The sequence below is a fragment of the Coregonus clupeaformis genome, chromosome 9 (genome assembly GCF_020615455.1).
Source record: "Coregonus clupeaformis isolate EN_2021a chromosome 9, ASM2061545v1, whole genome shotgun sequence".
NCBI lineage: Eukaryota > Metazoa > Chordata > Actinopteri > Salmoniformes > Salmonidae > Coregonus > Coregonus clupeaformis.
The window spans coordinates 3,170,635-3,187,212 of record NC_059200.1 but is presented as its reverse complement, the minus strand read 5'-3'; the positions used below and the strand labels follow the sequence as shown (position 1 = coordinate 3,187,212).

General features: G+C 43.6%; 1 protein-coding gene across 1 annotated transcript; it reads left to right on the top strand.

Moving 5' to 3' along the window:
• Positions 1-1,168: 1,168 nt before the first annotated feature.
• Positions 1,169-15,019, top strand: prdm15 (PR domain containing 15). Its single transcript, XM_041885661.2, has 25 exons — positions 1,169-1,242; positions 2,521-2,557; positions 2,988-3,081; positions 3,277-3,430; positions 3,553-3,705; positions 3,927-4,029; positions 4,189-4,275; positions 4,972-5,199; positions 5,322-5,475; positions 6,088-6,209; positions 6,414-6,508; positions 6,639-6,726; positions 6,957-7,124; positions 7,648-7,745; positions 7,851-7,982; positions 8,127-8,267; positions 8,758-8,921; positions 9,126-9,205; positions 9,421-9,540; positions 9,969-10,100; positions 10,318-10,401; positions 10,518-10,693; positions 11,239-11,319; positions 11,419-11,622; positions 13,691-15,019. Exons 2-25 carry the CDS (start codon positions 2,527-2,529, stop codon positions 14,222-14,224), a joined length of 3,423 nt encoding a protein of 1,140 aa, XP_041741595.1. The 5' UTR covers positions 1,169-1,242; positions 2,521-2,526; the 3' UTR covers positions 14,225-15,019.
• The last annotated feature ends 1,559 nt before the right edge of the window (positions 15,020-16,578 follow it).

Here is a 16,578-nt window from a genome sequence, read left to right as displayed (position 1 = left end):
ATCCCCACCGTCAAACATGGAGGTGGAAACATTATGCTTTGGGGGTGTTTTTCTGCTAAGGGGACAGGACAACTTCACCACATCAAAGGGACGATGGACGGGGCCATGTACCGTCAAATCTTGGGTGAGAACCTCCTTCCCTCAGCCAGGGCATTGAAAATGGATTGTAGATGGGTATTCCAGCATGACAATGACCCAAAACACACAGCCAAGGCAACAAAGGAGTGTCTCAAGGAGAAGCACATTAAGGACCTGGAGTGGCCTAGCCAGTCTCCAGACCTTAATCCCATAGAAAATCTGTGGAGGGAGCTGAAGGTTCGAGTTGCCAAATGTCAGCCTCGAAAACTTAATGACTTGGAGAAGATCTGCAAAGAGGAGTGGAACAAAATCCCTCCTGAGATGTGTGCAAACCTGGTGGCCAACTACAAAAAACAACCTCTGTGATTGCCAACAAGGGTTTTGCCACCAAGTACTAAGTCATGTTTTGCAGAGGGGTCAAATACTTATTTCCCTCATTAAAATGCAAATCAATTTATAACATTTCTGACATGTGTTTTTCTGGATTTCTTTGTTGTTATTCTGTCTCTCACTGTTCAAATAAACCTACCATTAAAATTTTAGACTGATCATGTCTTTGTCAGTGGGCAAACGTACAAAATCAGCAGGGGATCAAATACTTTTTTCCCTCACTGTAGATGGCTACTGACAAGTGCAAGATTATGCATTTCAGTAAGCAGTGGGCCTGTATATTATTAAACAGCTTGCTGACATTTTATATTGGCTCTGTGAAATGCACATAACCTGGTTGCCTGCTAATATTGAATGGAAGTCAATGCCATGCAGGGATTATTACTAATTATTGACATAAAAGGTGTAACATCTTGAGCAATAAATATTAACTGAATAACCACCCAAGTGTTCGGTTTTCTTTGAATCTCTGTGACAAAATGCTTATTGCCTTTCTCTGATTATTAGGGCTATATGTATTTTATGTTTGAAGGCCACACCTGTTTTAAGCAATTACATTTTAACGTAATATAGATCTAGTGCATTCAAAGAGGTGCGTTAATTGTGTAAAGCAATCGAGTCATGAATGAGATATTCCCATTGATAACTCGAGCGATTGAGCAAAACTACGATTCCCAGGGTGCACTTCACTGCATTTCCGGTCCTGCGCGGTTTCTGGAGCGGATTGCAACCCGGAGTCAGGATTCAATAAATGTGTAGTCGTTTGGAAAACAGGTAACGTGTTTATTTCTAACTTCTGCAGTTTTAACAAACAATAATTGTGCCAAGGTGCAGAAATATATATTTTTAGTGTGCGAGGTGCACACGGAATCTCCTGGAGAGGCCAGTATAACGCCGTTCTGACGTTGAAATTAACTGGCTCCAGATGGGGTTTGCGTCTCCAATCCAGCCGCCATGCCGATTGTTCTTTGTTACATTTGCATGACTGCAGAAGACGGAGTAGGCTGAGATCGGAGTTAAAACCCGGCTAGAGTTTGGAATCTGGTGAAATCCTGGATCCCGTTCTTTACTGGATCGTCTTTATTAATATGTAGCTACTCTGCTGAATTGTGATTAGCGTGGAATACACAGTGTAATTTTCATACTGGAGGAGAATGGCCTTTGCTTTAGTGAGGTCCCCATACATTTACCACACCACTGTTTTTGACCAGAATTTAGCTCCAGGTTGAGTTATCCACATTAGTCAAGAAGTGTAGGCCTCACATTTGCCACTCTTGGACTGCTTCAGAGGATTGCTCACATTCTTCAGAATTCATACATTTGACCAATCCATTTGGCATGTCTTAATGTATTTCTGTTGTAACTAACAGTGTCAACAAATATAGTAGTATCTATGATCATGTAGTGAAAATGTAATGATAATCTCTAAGTAATAATGTAGCTTGTAAATAACAAATCGGCAACTCCACCTTTTTGGTAAAAAGTTGAGGGATGGGCCTGAAGAAATGTAACCACTGCATTTCATAGAGCTATTGATGCAAGGACTGACCATCCAAGATATCAAAATAATACTATTAAGAATATCTTGAGGCTATACAGTGTTGTTTAGGCCCTACAGTTACAATGTTTACAAACATTGGCGTAAAACAAGCTTCTATTTAGGGTTCTGATGGAAATTTGCGCTAAGCCAGGGGAGTCAAACTCATTCCATGGAGGGTTTGTGGTTTTCCTTTCAATTAAGACCTAGACAACCAGGTGAGGGGAGTTCCTTTCTAATCCGTGACCTTAATTCATCAATCAAGTCCAAGGGAGGAGTGAAAACCCTGCAGACACTCGGCCCTCCGTGGAATGAGTTTGACATGTGCACTAAACTCAAGTTATATCCTTCAAGAATCAATGCATATACATTATTAATTTAAAAGTCCAGAAATTGATGTATCAACTGCGGATATCCCCTTTAAACTCTTAAAAGTTTTGATTTAGATAAAGCAAATGATACACAATACACACTTTACGAAGATTTGTAACAACGTCTCTTTCTTGAATGTGCAGATTGTCATGATGACGGAGCAACCAGATGAGTTTATCTGTGAGTATACTGAAAACTTCAACACCTTTGAAATGGCATCCGAGTTTATTTGTCACATGCTTCGTAAACAACAGGTGTAGACTAACTTACTTGCAGGTTCTTGTCCAACAATGCAAAGTTAAAGATAAAATATAGAAATAGTGACACGAGGAATAAATACACAGTGAATAACAATAACGAGTAAACATATCATGGCTATATACAGGTAGTACAAGTACCGCGTCGATGGTAATTGAGGTAGTTATGCACATATAGGCATAGTGCACATTGATTTACTATTGTAGCTCTCTTGCTCCCTATGTGTGCGTGCCTGTGGTGTGTATCTAGCCCTACACGCGTATGTGTAGGTATTTCACATTGCATGCCTGTGCCTATTTAGACATCAGAGTATGTGGTATCTGATATGTTACTTTTTGATGGTACCCGTCAGGGTGTGAGGACTGTGGGCAGTATCATGACTCTGAGTGTCCAGAGCTGGGACCAGTGGTGACTGTACAGGACTCATTTGTTCTCAGCAGAGCACGGTGAGTAAAAGTCCACCATGCAAGCTACCTAGTGAGAGGGTTACTGACACCAGTGTTGAGTGGGTTTCCACCTTAGCTGGTAATCTTACAAATAGTGTATTTAAAGCAGCAAATCTTTAACCTGATATTGGAGGAACAGGAATGGAGGAGGCTATGTATTGATAGAAGTTGTATTGTGTGTTTGTCATGGGTCAGGTCCTCTCTGCCGGAGAGTCTGGAGATCAGACAGGTGCCAGATGGGAGGGAGGGAGTGTTTGTCCTCCGACGTCTGGTCAAGAGGACTAGGTTTGGTCCCTTCGAGGCTAGGAGAGTATCCCACCTGGACAAAGAAGGCCTGTTCCCTCTGAAGGTGCATTCTCAACTTAGGCTGCTGTTATTATGGAGAAATATTTGTTATATGTTGTGTGTTGTTTGCGATGGTGTTAAAATCCCACTCTCTGTATTCTTTGGTTTTGTTTGTGACCTGGACAGATCTTCCAGAGAGATGGCCTGGTAGTCTGTTTTGACTCAGCCAATGAGGATGACTGTAACTGGATGATGCTGGTTCGGCCCGCCACTGACCATCAGCACCAGAACCTGACTGCTTACCAGCAGGATGATGAGGTCTACTTCAACACCTCACAGGTATCATATACCAACTCCCCCAAACAAAGCAACTGAGAACAGTTTTGGTCATTCTTTATTGGATATGTCCCGATATCCACACTAGCATACTATTTAGTGTTCATGGCCAATACATCACTACATACTAGGTGGTGTACAAATGGGAGAGAGATCTTCTCTTCCTGGAGACACATAGATGGTTCCCTCCTCTTTCATATTGTAACCCTCTGTCTTTTCCCCAGGATGTGCTGCCAGGGTCTGAGCTGAGGGTTTGGTATGGGGCCTTTTATGCCAAGAAGATGGAGAGGCCCATCCTGAAGGCCCCAGACCCTCCACCTCCAGCAGGTATGGAGCCCCACTGGCAGACTGGATTCTGCATCATTGTCTCCTGAGATGCAAACTGGTGTACTGTAGCTTTAACCCTGCTGTTCTATTGCTAAGCACATATTCAATATGAAATATGTGACAGCGTTGTCCTATTTTTGTCCCTCCCTTATCTCTCAGATGTGGATACTACCTCTACCATGCCAGAGGGGGCTTTGAGTAAAGCTGGTGCGTCACAGCCCCTAGTGGTTGGAGAGAATGATGCAGGTGAGCTCACTCCCAGGGATGCCACAAATATTTTCCGGGCATACATCAACACCTTCTCATGAAACCACTGTTAGATGAAATACCTCTGCTGTAAATAAGTGAATAATGAGCCGTTTCTGTTACAGTAACAGTTCAGCCACATATTATTAAGCCCCTTAACATTTGAGGAATAACTCTCCATCATAAACTATCATTCATATGAATGATATGATCAGAATACATTTCAGAAATGAACAATTGCCTCAGGGTTTCCAACAGCTGTAGTGGACAGTGAGTATGTTAGGTTTTAGAGAAACCACCACACGGCCCTACATTCCTTCTCTTGCTGGGTTGACCCGACCCATGCTTTGTGTCCAGTAGGCCAGGGCCAGGGCTGTGTTTGTGGAGCGACAGCTCCTGACCGGTCAGTGACTGCCACACCACCAAGACTAACCATAGAAAGACAGGGAAGGAGGAGTAGATGGTCTCATATTGTTATAACTGGTGCTGGAGCTGGGAAACAAAGTTCCTCCTCATGAACACTAGCACTTGCATTACATAGAAGGTAGCCATGATGGTTGATGGCTTCAGAGCTGGCTTAAGACAGGCGGCTGAATGGCTCGTTTTAATCAGGACAGTAGTGAAGAGGAAGAGGTGCTCTTCTCTATTTACATGAAAAGTTCAATTTCCCCATCCTTCCACCTGTCTTCTTCCCAGACCACCTTTTGAGCCACCTGCAGGAAGTGAAGGCTGTAGCCCCACCCCCTGATGACCAACCCCAGCAGCAGGAAGAAGCAGAACTGGTAACCCCTGATGACGGCCCCAGTGCTGAGCCCATCCCTGCTCCTCCTCTGCCAGCTCCCAAAAGAATGCTGGGCAGGCCGGGGAAGAGGGCCAAAGGAGGACGGAAACCTAGCACTGCAACTATAGCAGCAAAGAAGAAAAGTGAGACAGATTCCACCTTTTTTACATTGTTACATTATTGACTACCCCATCACATGCACTGTTAAGTTTCCACCACATTCTCTCCTCAAATGTGATTTTTATTGATACCTTCCTGCTTCTAGTTGCAGCCTTTTTAGAGCCAGCAGAGAAAGCCCTCAACATGGTCCCTGCAGACGGAGGAGAGGCCATGCTGGATGGCAATGACCTGGAGATCGGCCCTGACGGTGTGGCTGTCACCATGCCCAGGGTGACCCGCACCCTCCTCTCTGCTGGGATGTAAGGATCAACTATAATGTCATGACTTACATAGCCAAAGTAAATGCCTCTTAGTAGAGTAATCATTTTCCATTGCTATACTTCAACTGCAGTTCACCATTCAATTGCATGCTTTATTTACAGTACACATATTTTATTTTGAAGGACAATAAACATCAATCAATCAGTTATTCTGTAGACTTGGAAAGATACCATGCTCTCACTCTCTCCACTCTGTCCCTCTCCTCGCTCTCACTCCCTCCACTCTGCATTATCCCCCTTTCCTCTCACTCCCTCCACTCTGCATTATCCCCCTTTCCTCTCACTCCCTCCACTCTGCATTATCCCCCTTTCCTCTCACTCCCTCCACTCTGCATTATCCCCCTTTCCTCTCACTCGCTCCACTCTGCATTATCCCCCTTTCCTCTCACTCCCTCCACTCTGCATTATCCCCCTTTCCTCTCACTCTCTCCACTCTGTCCCTCTCCTCGCTCTCACTCCCTCCACTCTGCATTATCCCCCTTTCCTCTCACTCTCTCCACTCTGCATTATCCCCCTTTCCTCTCACTCCCTCCACTCTGCATTATCCCCCTTTCCTCTCACTCGCTCTTGTCCTTGTTCCCTCTTCCTCAGGCCTGGGTCGAGGAAGAGGTTTCTGAGGCAGGGAGGAGACCATAAGAGGCTGTACAAGTGCAACCTCTGCAACAAGGTCTTTCAGAACAGCAGCAACCTCAACAGACACATCCGCTCCCACGGTAATGCTCTCTCCACTCCTCCCTCCATCGTTTTTTTTTGTCCTGGTCTTTTTTTTGTGGCAGGAACAATTATGTAAGACTAATTCCATCTATTTTCTCTGAAGAGCGGTGTATATATGGAGATCACTGTGTTTACTAATCATGTCATATACACATAAACACAAAAGTGCATATGTTTTGATTTCTTTGTCTGTGCTCTCTTAGGTGATAAGCTCTTTAAATGTGATGAATGTGACAAGATGTTCAGCCGCAAGGAGAGCTTGAAGCAGCACATCTCATACAAGCACAGCAAAAACGAGGTAGGCGCACCTAGATCAATGCTCAACATTTTGGCCTTTAATTTTTTTGACCAGGATAGTCACTGTTTGTGTTGCAGTGGCTAGCTCCTTGATTCACTGTACATTGTGTGTGTGTCCGTCTCTCCCTCAGCCCGACGTGGAGTATAGGTACAAATGTAACACATGCGACAAAGCCTTCCGTGTGGAGAATGCATTAAAGTTCCACAACTGTCGGACAGGTAAGTGCAGTATGAATTAGAAAACACCATTTGTTTGGGTGTCCGCTATCTTTATCCATCTTTGAAATACTTCTGATGTTACTTTACTGTTGTCACTTGTTGTACTGTACAAACCGTACAGCATCTGCATTGTCCTGTCTGTGACTTTGTTGAAACAATATCCTATCCATTCATTATTTGTTTCATTGAATGACTAGTCAGATTGTTTGTTCTTGTTCCTGTGGTGGCAGATGACAAGACATTCCAGTGTGAGATCTGCTCGAGGTTCTTCTCCACCAACAGTAACCTGTCTAAGCACAAGAAGAAGCACGGAGAGAAGCTGTACGCCTGTGAGATCTGCAGCAAGATGTTCTACCGCAAGGACGTCATGCAGGACCACCAGAAGAGACATACTGTGGGTCAGTACTGGCAGAGGGACCAGGGGGGCATGAGCCATCTTTATTGATGACTATTTTGTTGATACTCCCCACAGGGCACAGACGTCAGTTCAAAGTCTAGTTTTGATTAAAATATGGTTGAGTTGTCAACTAACGTGAATTCAACGTGAAATAAACACATTTCACCATGTCATTGGATTTAGGTTAAAAGTTGGGTGAAAAAAATATTAAATTCCCTTACGTTGATGACTTTTTGCAAATCCAATCAGTTTTCCACATTGATTCAATGTCATCACATTACATTTTTGTTGTTGAAATGACGTGGAAATAACGTTGATACAATCTTTTGCCCAGTGGGTCTGGAGTTTATTATAAGTTTGAAGTATATTATAGTATATGATGTTCTTGATTAGTTTATATCAACAGAGCAGAGCTTGCAACTTTTACAAGTGCATGGCTCAGAATCCTGAAATAATGTGTTCTATCCCAACGCGTTAATCAACCTTCTCTCAGAGCTCAGCTGTACTGTTATTGTATGTCTCAGCAAACCCAAAGCACCTGAAGAGAGAAGAGCTGGAGGCCAATGGGGAGGAAGGGACCAAATACAGGAAGGAGCCTTCAGCATGTCCTATCTGTGGCAAGGTGAGGTGACGCGGATACCAGAAAATATAACTATTTTGGCATTGGATCAAATGAGTCAAAATAAAGACTTGAAAGAAGATATTTACCCTGACTGTGTGTGTCCAGGTGTTTTCCTGCAGGAGCAACATGAACAAGCATCTGCTTACTCACGGGGATAAGAAGTACACCTGTGAGATCTGCGGACGCAAGTTCTTCAGAGTGGACGTCCTGAGGGACCATATTCATGTGCACTTTAAAGTGAGAGAGATTAGTTCATGGTTCTTTTGAACTCTTACATAACCACACATTTGACTCGCACTCAAAAATGACAGAGAGAGAAAGAGATTGACACTAGGTCCATAGTGGTGTCGTTGCTCAACTTCCTGTGTGTGTGTTCTCCAGGACATAGCCCTGATGGACGAGCAGGAGAGGGAGGAGTTCATCAGGAAGATTGGCATCTCAGTGGACAGCAGCGACGACACTGATGAGGAGGATGAAGACTACGGACAAGAGACCCACAAGTACAACTGCAAGAAGTGTCAGGTCAGTCACAGACCACGCACTCGCACAAATGCCACATCCCAACACACATTCTGTCACGCAAACAAACTCACACCACTGTGGTGGTTAAACAAACATACTCACACCACTGTGGTGGTTAAACAAACAAACTCACACCACTGTGGTGGTTAAACAAACAAACTCACACCACTGTGGTGGTTAAACAAACAAACTCACACCACTGTGGTGGTTAAACAAACAAACTCACACCACTGTGGTGGTTAAACAAACATACTCACACCACTGTGGGGGTTAAACAAACATACTCACACCACTGTGGGGGTTAAACAAACATACTCACACCACTGTGGGGGTTAAACAAACATACTCACACCACTGTGGTGGTTAAACAAACATACTCACACCACTGTGGGGGTTAAACAAACATACTCACACCACTGTGGGGGTTAAACAAACATTCTCACACTCTCCATGGCCACTGTTCGAATCTACTGTCTTTGTGTTTGTCTAGGTGACGTTCTTCAAGGGCAGAGACTACCTGAAGCACATCATGGACCTGCACAAAGAGAGGGGTTATGGCTGCATCATCTGTAACCGGCGCTTCGCTCTGAAAGCCACCTACAATGCCCACCTGGTCATCCACAGAGAACAGCTCCCAGACCCTGCAGTGCAGAGGTGAGAAGGGGTGCAGAGATAAATCAGGGACATGGGACAGTGGTGGAGCGATGAGAGACCGTGACATGGGACAGGGGTGGAGAGATGAGAGGACCAGGACACAGAGATCTAGAACAGGGGCACTGTTGTACACTCTACTTCTTGGTTAGTTACTAGCACTCTGACCATAACCCTGTCTGTTACACTTTTCATTTTGCTCTAAAGGTACATCCACCCCTGCGAAATGTGTGGCCGAATCTTCAACAGCATCGGCAACCTGGAGAGACACAAGGTCATTCACACAGGTAGGAACCGAACCCTTCATCTCTACCAACATACTTTCTTGATACTGGACCACATTCAATGTTGTACTTTAACACACGAGTCACATATTTTGGCACTATGATATCCACCCAATATTTGTCTTGAAGGCATGATATGCATAATAAAGAATATCAGGTTTTTATGGGCTTATTATTTTAATTTTTTTGCTGTCTCCTCTGTAATGTTTTTCACCCAGGGGTGAAGAGCCATGGTTGTGACCAGTGTGGGAAGTCGTTTGCCAGGAAGGACATGCTAAAGGAACACCTGAGGGTCCATGACAACGTCAGAGACTTCCTATGTGCTGAGTGTGGCAAAGGTGAGGCCGTCACCATGACAACTATCCTTGTCAAATAATTAGTGGTACAGGCATTTGCATAATAGACTAGAAATGGAGACCAAATTGACCTACATTGGTGGTGGCATTTCCAACTGCTGTTTTTGCCTTTACCAAGCACTTACCTTGAGGTGAGCTGGGACAGTAGGGGTTAAACCATAGAGACAGTATATGCATGAGATCTACCACAACTTGAATGTAATTCTTGTCCATATATGTATATATTCTTAAATTCCATTCCTTACTAGATTTGTGTGTATTGGGTATATGTTGTGAAATTGTTAGATATTACTTGAAATATGTGGCTGTAAGAATTGGAAAAATATTCTGATCAAAGCATGCATGTACTTTTTTGGTAAACGTATCCACAAGGGGTAAGCTAAGAACTTCAGCCAATGTGTTCTCTGCAGGGATGAAGACCAAGCATGCGCTGAGGCACCATATGAAACTGCATAAGGGCATCAAAGAGTACGAGTGTAAGGAGTGCAACCGCAAGTTTGCCCAAAAAGTAAACATGCTGAAACACTACAAGAGACACACAGGTGAGACGGGCCCAGCAACAACTATACAAAACAACCCAGTGGCAGGGGGGGAAAAAGGCCACTTTAATTTATAAACATGGGTTTGGCACTGTAAACTGACATGCATTGCCAAACATTGGTCATATTTTACAGATACAACAAAGCTAATGAGAGTCTGTACAAAGGGCTTATTGGGTTATGGTTTGCACTGACAGATGTACCGTTTCTACTCTTGCAGGAATAAAGGACTTCATGTGTGAGTTGTGTGGGAAGACGTTCAGTGAGAGGAACACCATGGAGACGCACAAGCTCATTCACACAGGCAAGTTCCTGGATGAATACTCACCGTTTCATATTGTGTGTTTTTGTTTTGGACAACTCCATGAATACCTTCTGTTTGAGAACCGTTATTAGATCTCTCTCTCTCTCTCTCCCCAGTGGGGAAGACGTGGTCGTGTGCAGTGTGTGATAAGAAGTATGTTACAGAATACATGCTCCAGAAGCATGTGCAGCTGACTCATGAGAAGGTGGAGGCCCAGAGCTGTCACATGTGTGGCACCAAGGTGTCCACCCGAGCCTCCATGAACCGCCACATGAGGCGCAAACACCCTGAGGTGAGCTGGGACAGTAGGGGTTAAACCAAATAGACACCCTGAGGTGAGCTGGGACAGTAGGGGTTAAACCAAATAGACACCCTGAGGTGAGCTGGGACAGTAGGGGTTAAACCAAATAGACACCCTGAGGTGAGCTGGGACAGTAGGGGTTAAACCATAGAGACATTATATGCATGAGATCTACCACAACTTGAATGTAATTCTTGTCCATATATGTATATATTCTTAAATTCCATTCCTTACTAGATGTGTGTGTATTGGGTATATGTTGTGAAATTGGTAGATATTACTTGTTAGATATTACTGCACTGTCAGAGCTAGAAGCACAAGCATTTCGCTACACCCGCAATAACATCTGCTAAACACATGTATGTGACAAATAAAATTTGATTTTGATTTGATTAGTATCAGCTGAAACTGCCATTCTCTGTAATGTACTCCAGACCAGGCCGAATCTCTCTTTGAAACATAATTTCCTATCCCACCTGTTATTGATAGTGAAGCCTCAGCTTTCTTTAAACTTCTGCTCTCTCCTCCTACCCCAGGTGGTCACTGTGAGAATAGATGAGTTTGACGAGCTCCAAGAAGACTCAACAATCGATGAGTCAAGCATCAGCATAGTGCAGGTACGAAGTGCCATACAACGCATATGGTGGTGAGCTAAGTACAGTATATGCAGAGATGGAACTATTTTAATACTCTTGGTTCTCATACCCCCCTCATAGCCCACTCTAACCCTGGAGAAGGAGGCTCTTTCTGGGGAGAGGCCTCAGCGGACCCCCCGGCCGCCCAGGAAGAAGCAGAAACAGCTGGAGGAGCCGGCGCTGTCGGACTCTGATGAGTATGCTGACTTCACAGGCAAAGGAGTACAGTACACCACCACTGTAGTGGGAGATGAGACCAGCTCTGCTGTGCAGAGTATACAGCAGGTGGGTGGGTCATGTGTTTGTCTGATCATCTATGTTAGCAATTATATTAGGTTAGAGATTATATTTATTACAATTGGGTCCATCTGTCCATGATAAATGTCTTTAAATAGTGTTGTGGATAAGTGGTGTTTTTAAAGGTCCAATGCAGCAGTTTTTATCTCAATATCAAATCATCTCTGGGTAACAATTAAGTACATTACTGTGATTGTTTTAAATTAAAATGTTAAAAAATAAAATGGCTTCTTAGCAAATAGCAATTTCTCAAGCAAGATTTTTGCTAGGACTGTCTGGGAGTGGTTTGACTGGGGAGGGGGAAACTGAAAAGTAGCTGTTATTGGCAGAGAGGTTTGGAACTCACTTTCTTATTGGTCTATTAACTAATTTACAGCTTGGTGATGTCACCATGGAAGGCCAAAACTCCCTCCCACCAAAACAGGCTGAAATTTCAGGCGGTCTTTTCAAGCAGCTCGTACACTAAAAGGGACTTATCATCATTTTCACCATTTCACAGTATTATTCTAACCTCGTGTGGAAATATACACTGAGTGTACAAAACATTAGGGTCACCTTCCTAATATTGAGTTGCGCACCCCCTTTTGCCCTCAGAACAGCCTCAATTTGTCTGGGCATGGACTACAAGGTGTCTAAAGCGTTCTACAGGGATGCTGGCCCATGTTGATTCTAATGCTTCCCACAGTTGTCAAGTTAGCTGGATGTCCTTTGGGTGGTGGACCATTCTTGTTACACACGGGAAACTGTTTAGCGTGAAAAACAAAACAGCGTTGCAGTTCTTGACAAACTCAAACCGGTTCGCAGCAAATCTCTCCCCCTACAGAGGGGAGGGCAGACCTAAATACTCTTGCCTTATCTGTTCGCTGTTTCATCCTTCTGTGCCTGGTGCCAAAGCATTAAATCAAGGCTGAGACCTTGGGGTTGAATAGACTATACATTTGAAACATCTTTATCGCTTAAGGACACCATTGGCTGATTTTTATGGCTCAAGGGCATACATAGATACCAGTTAGTAAGACCTACTTTATGGTGACCTCTGGCATTAGAGAGGGTACCTAATGGCCAAATTCCAATAGGGAATAATCATCAGAAAATAGCATTCTTAACAACACACACACACCTCATACAAAAGCAGACTCCTATACTCACATATACACTCACACACATGCATACGCCTATACTCACAAACACACGCGCATACACACACATAGCCAACGCTGCTGTCCCATGTATATAGAGACATTAAACACTGGACAATTCCTGTTTCTTTTATACTGTTTTTCACTTTGTGTATTTATATACTGTATTCTTCAAATTGCTCATTCTAATATATCTACTACTGTACATTGCATTTTTGTTACTGTTTATACCGCTTATTTATATACTGGATTCTTTACATAGCTCACTGTAATACACTGAGTGTACAAAACATTAGGAACACCTTCCTAATATTGAGTTGCACCCCCTTTTGCCCTTAGAACAGCCTCAATTTGTCGGGCATGGACTAAAAGGTGTTGAAAGTGTTCCACAGGGATGCTTCCCACAGTTGTCAAGTTGACTGGATGTATTTTGGGTGGTAGACCATTCTTGATACACACGGGAAACTGTTGAGCGTGAGGAACCCAGCAGCATTGCAGTTCTTTTCACACTCAAAACAGTGCGCCTGGCACCTACTACCATATCCGGTTCAAAGGCACTTAAATATTCTGTCTTGCCCGTTCACCCTCTGAATGGTACACATACACATTCCATGTCTCAAGGCTTAAAAATCCTTCTTTAACCTGTCTCCTCCCCTTCATCTACACTGATTTGAAGTGGATTTAACAGGTGACATCAATAAGAGATCATAGCTTTCACCTGGTCAGTCATGGAAAGAGCAGGTGTTCCTAATGTTTTGTATTCTCGGTATATATAAAAAAACTGGAAAATCATGTTTTGGACTGCACTTGCCCTTAAAGTTTTCCATATTGTCCACAACATCATTTGTAGATTGTGTGAGTATCATACTGTTAGTAGTGAATGATCTGACCCAGTTTTAATGGTGCTGTTGTTGTAGGTGGTGGTGCTGGCCGACCCCAACGTGTCCTCAGCCTCCTCCCCCAACAGCTCAGTGGGGCTGACCAACATCACAGTGACCCCCATCACCTCCCATGCCCCTGCCCAGTTCACCAGCCTGCAGCCCGTAGCCGTAGGCCACCTGTCAGCCAGCGACCACCGGCCCCTCACCCTGGACAGCTCCATCCTCACTGTCACCTTCGACACGGTCAGCGGCTCCGCCATGCTCCACAACCGGCCCGCCGAGCTCACGACCGAGACGGTGGGGCCGGGCGGTGCCAGTACTGGGCAACAGTCGGTCGCCCACTTTATCAACCTTACCACCTTTGTCAACCCAATGGGCCACCCCCTGGAGACCCCCACCCTGGCCTGGAGGCCTGTCACGCAGGCTGAGGGGGTCCAGGTCACCCCTGTGGCTGAGGGGGCTCCAGGTGACGCCCAGGACTCTGAGACCCAGACCCCAGAGCAGGCTAGACAAGCCCAGGCAGCACAGCAACAGCAGGCCAACACAACACAGCAGATGTTCAGCTACTAGACTGGAGAGGGGAGGTGCTGGTCACCTCAGTCCTGGTGAAGGACAGTGGGTAGACTCCAGACACATGGAAGGACTGTGTGGACTAGAGGCCTTGAATGCTCTCACCCTAATGCCTATGTTACATTCCCCAAAATACACTCCTTGAATAAGAGAACATTAATGGAGGATGATAGCATTTACATGAACCAAGAGACACTTTCTCTTGAGTTGTTGTTTGTCAAAAACCCTGCAGAGGAAGTTGTTTTGAACTGTATAGTTTACTGAGATGCATGTACAGTTAAAAATAATGAAATTATTTGGGTGCATTGTTTCTTTGGTCAAAACTACACAGTTTGACTGATCAACAGATCAATGTAATAGTTATAAAATAAACCTAAGCAAGATATTGAATATTCCAATTTGTGAATTTAACATGCACGTCTCGCAATATTTACATATTTTCACTACAGAATTATTTAGGTTATTGAGATGCAAAAAAGTGTAATGATTTTTTGAAATTCTGTCATTGGTGGTTAAAATAAAAATATTAAATGATTTTGGCACACAACTTTGAATGCCTTGCACAAGAGGTTAATAGAAGCCAATTAGATGACAGTCTGAGCGTTTTTTATGAGTAGATCATGAGTGTAAAGCAGCCAAGACACAGCATTTATCCAGTAGAGAAAATCATATTTTATTTTTGAATGTCTGAAAGCATTGAAACTTAAGAGCATTGTTGAGCAATTGTCAAAAATACTGGAAGCCTTTTTTATTGCTGTTTTTTTCAATTAAATTTCACAAAAATGAAATGTTTTACCCCGTTTCTGTCTAAATATCAATGTTTAAATTGAGTAATACATTAGAAAATATGATGCATACTTGTTTTCTAGACTATTACTAGTGTTAGTTATGATTTATCCAACTGGGAAACTCGACTGGCATCATTGTAATCAGTCTAAATATCAATGTTTAAATTGAGTAATACATTAGAAAATATGATGCATACTTGTTTTCTAGACTATTACTAGTGTTAGTTATGATTTATCCAACTGGGAAACTCGACTGGCATCATTGTAATCAGTGTTGTTTGTCTGCTTACAGAATGGGGGTCATCTTCCCACAGCACTGCCCAAGGCTCCAATAGCTACCTTCATCTCAGATGTCTGTTATGTATGTATCAAAAGCACCAGTCAGTCTTTTTACATTTAGCAGATGCTCTTATCTAGAGAGATTTACAGGAGCAATTGGGGTTAAGTGCCTTGCTCAAGGGCACAGACAGATGTTTCACCTAGTCAGCGCAAACCAGCTGTTTCGAACCAGCGACCATTCGGTTATTGGCCCAACGCTCTTAACCACTAGGCTACGAACAGCCCACTTGTAGCTTCCCACCAGGAGTCAGAACCTAGATCAACCAGAAGGGGGCGCTATCTTCACAAATATGATTTATCTGAGAGACCCCTACAGAACATGGGTTACATATTTACATTTTAGTCATTTAGCAGACGCTCTTATCCAGAGCGACTCACAGTTAGTGAGTGCATACATTTGTTATTTATTTTTCATACTGGTCCCCCGTGGGAATCGAACCCACAACCCTGGCGTTGCAAACGCCATGCTCTACCAACTGAGCTACACGGGGCCCGTGTAGCTCTGCATCCTCCACTCTGTGGTGAATAAAATAAAGGGATATATGCATTAGTTTATGCAAATACATTGTCTAAGAATGGTGTTTGAAGGACTGAGAAATAGAGCAGTCTTTTGTATGTATGGTTCTTGCTATTGTCTCCTTCCACAGTCAGGGGCCAAGGTGTGTGTCAACACCCACAAGAAGGATAAACATCCACATTAAATTGAGGTGTGGACTAGATGGACCATCACCTCAAAAGACCCTCATTTTCAGGGTTGACACCTTCAACTGCTGTTAATGTTCCTATGTGAAGTGTCTGTGTTGTCTATTAGCCCCAAGTATTAAACACTGTCTCTGTGGTGATGTGCGTCACTATGGTGTGAAGTAGGCTGCCTCATAAACTGCTAAGATTTCATTATTGTTTCCCACATGGCCCATTTACACCCCTGTATGTTAATAGAAATCAGGATAAGAAGTGTTCTGTAGTTCGAGGGGGTCTGTGGAAGCGCAGGTTGAGGGATTATATTGTATTTCACTACTAGCACTAACGTTGCTGATAACTTCTTTATTGAGGAAAAATGTACTTACTGCGATTGTGATGTGGTTGCCTCACCTAGCTATTTTAAAATGAATGCATTAACTGCAAGTCGCTCTGGGTAAGAGCGTCTGCTAAATGACTAAAATGTAAATGTGTTGTAAGAAAAATCTGATTTTGGGGGGGATTTCCCTCTGAATATGTAAACCATAA

Coding starts and splice junctions, on each gene's coding strand:
- prdm15 (XM_041885661.2), top strand. CDS start 2,527: ATGATGACGGAGCAACCAGATGAGTTTATCT. Junction 2,558..2,987: donor GCAACCAGATGAGTTTATCT/GTGAGTATACTG, acceptor GGTACCCGTCAG/GGTGTGAGGACTGTGGGCAG. Junction 4,276..4,971: donor GGTTGGAGAGAATGATGCAG/GTGAGCTCACTC, acceptor TCTTCTTCCCAG/ACCACCTTTTGAGCCACCTG.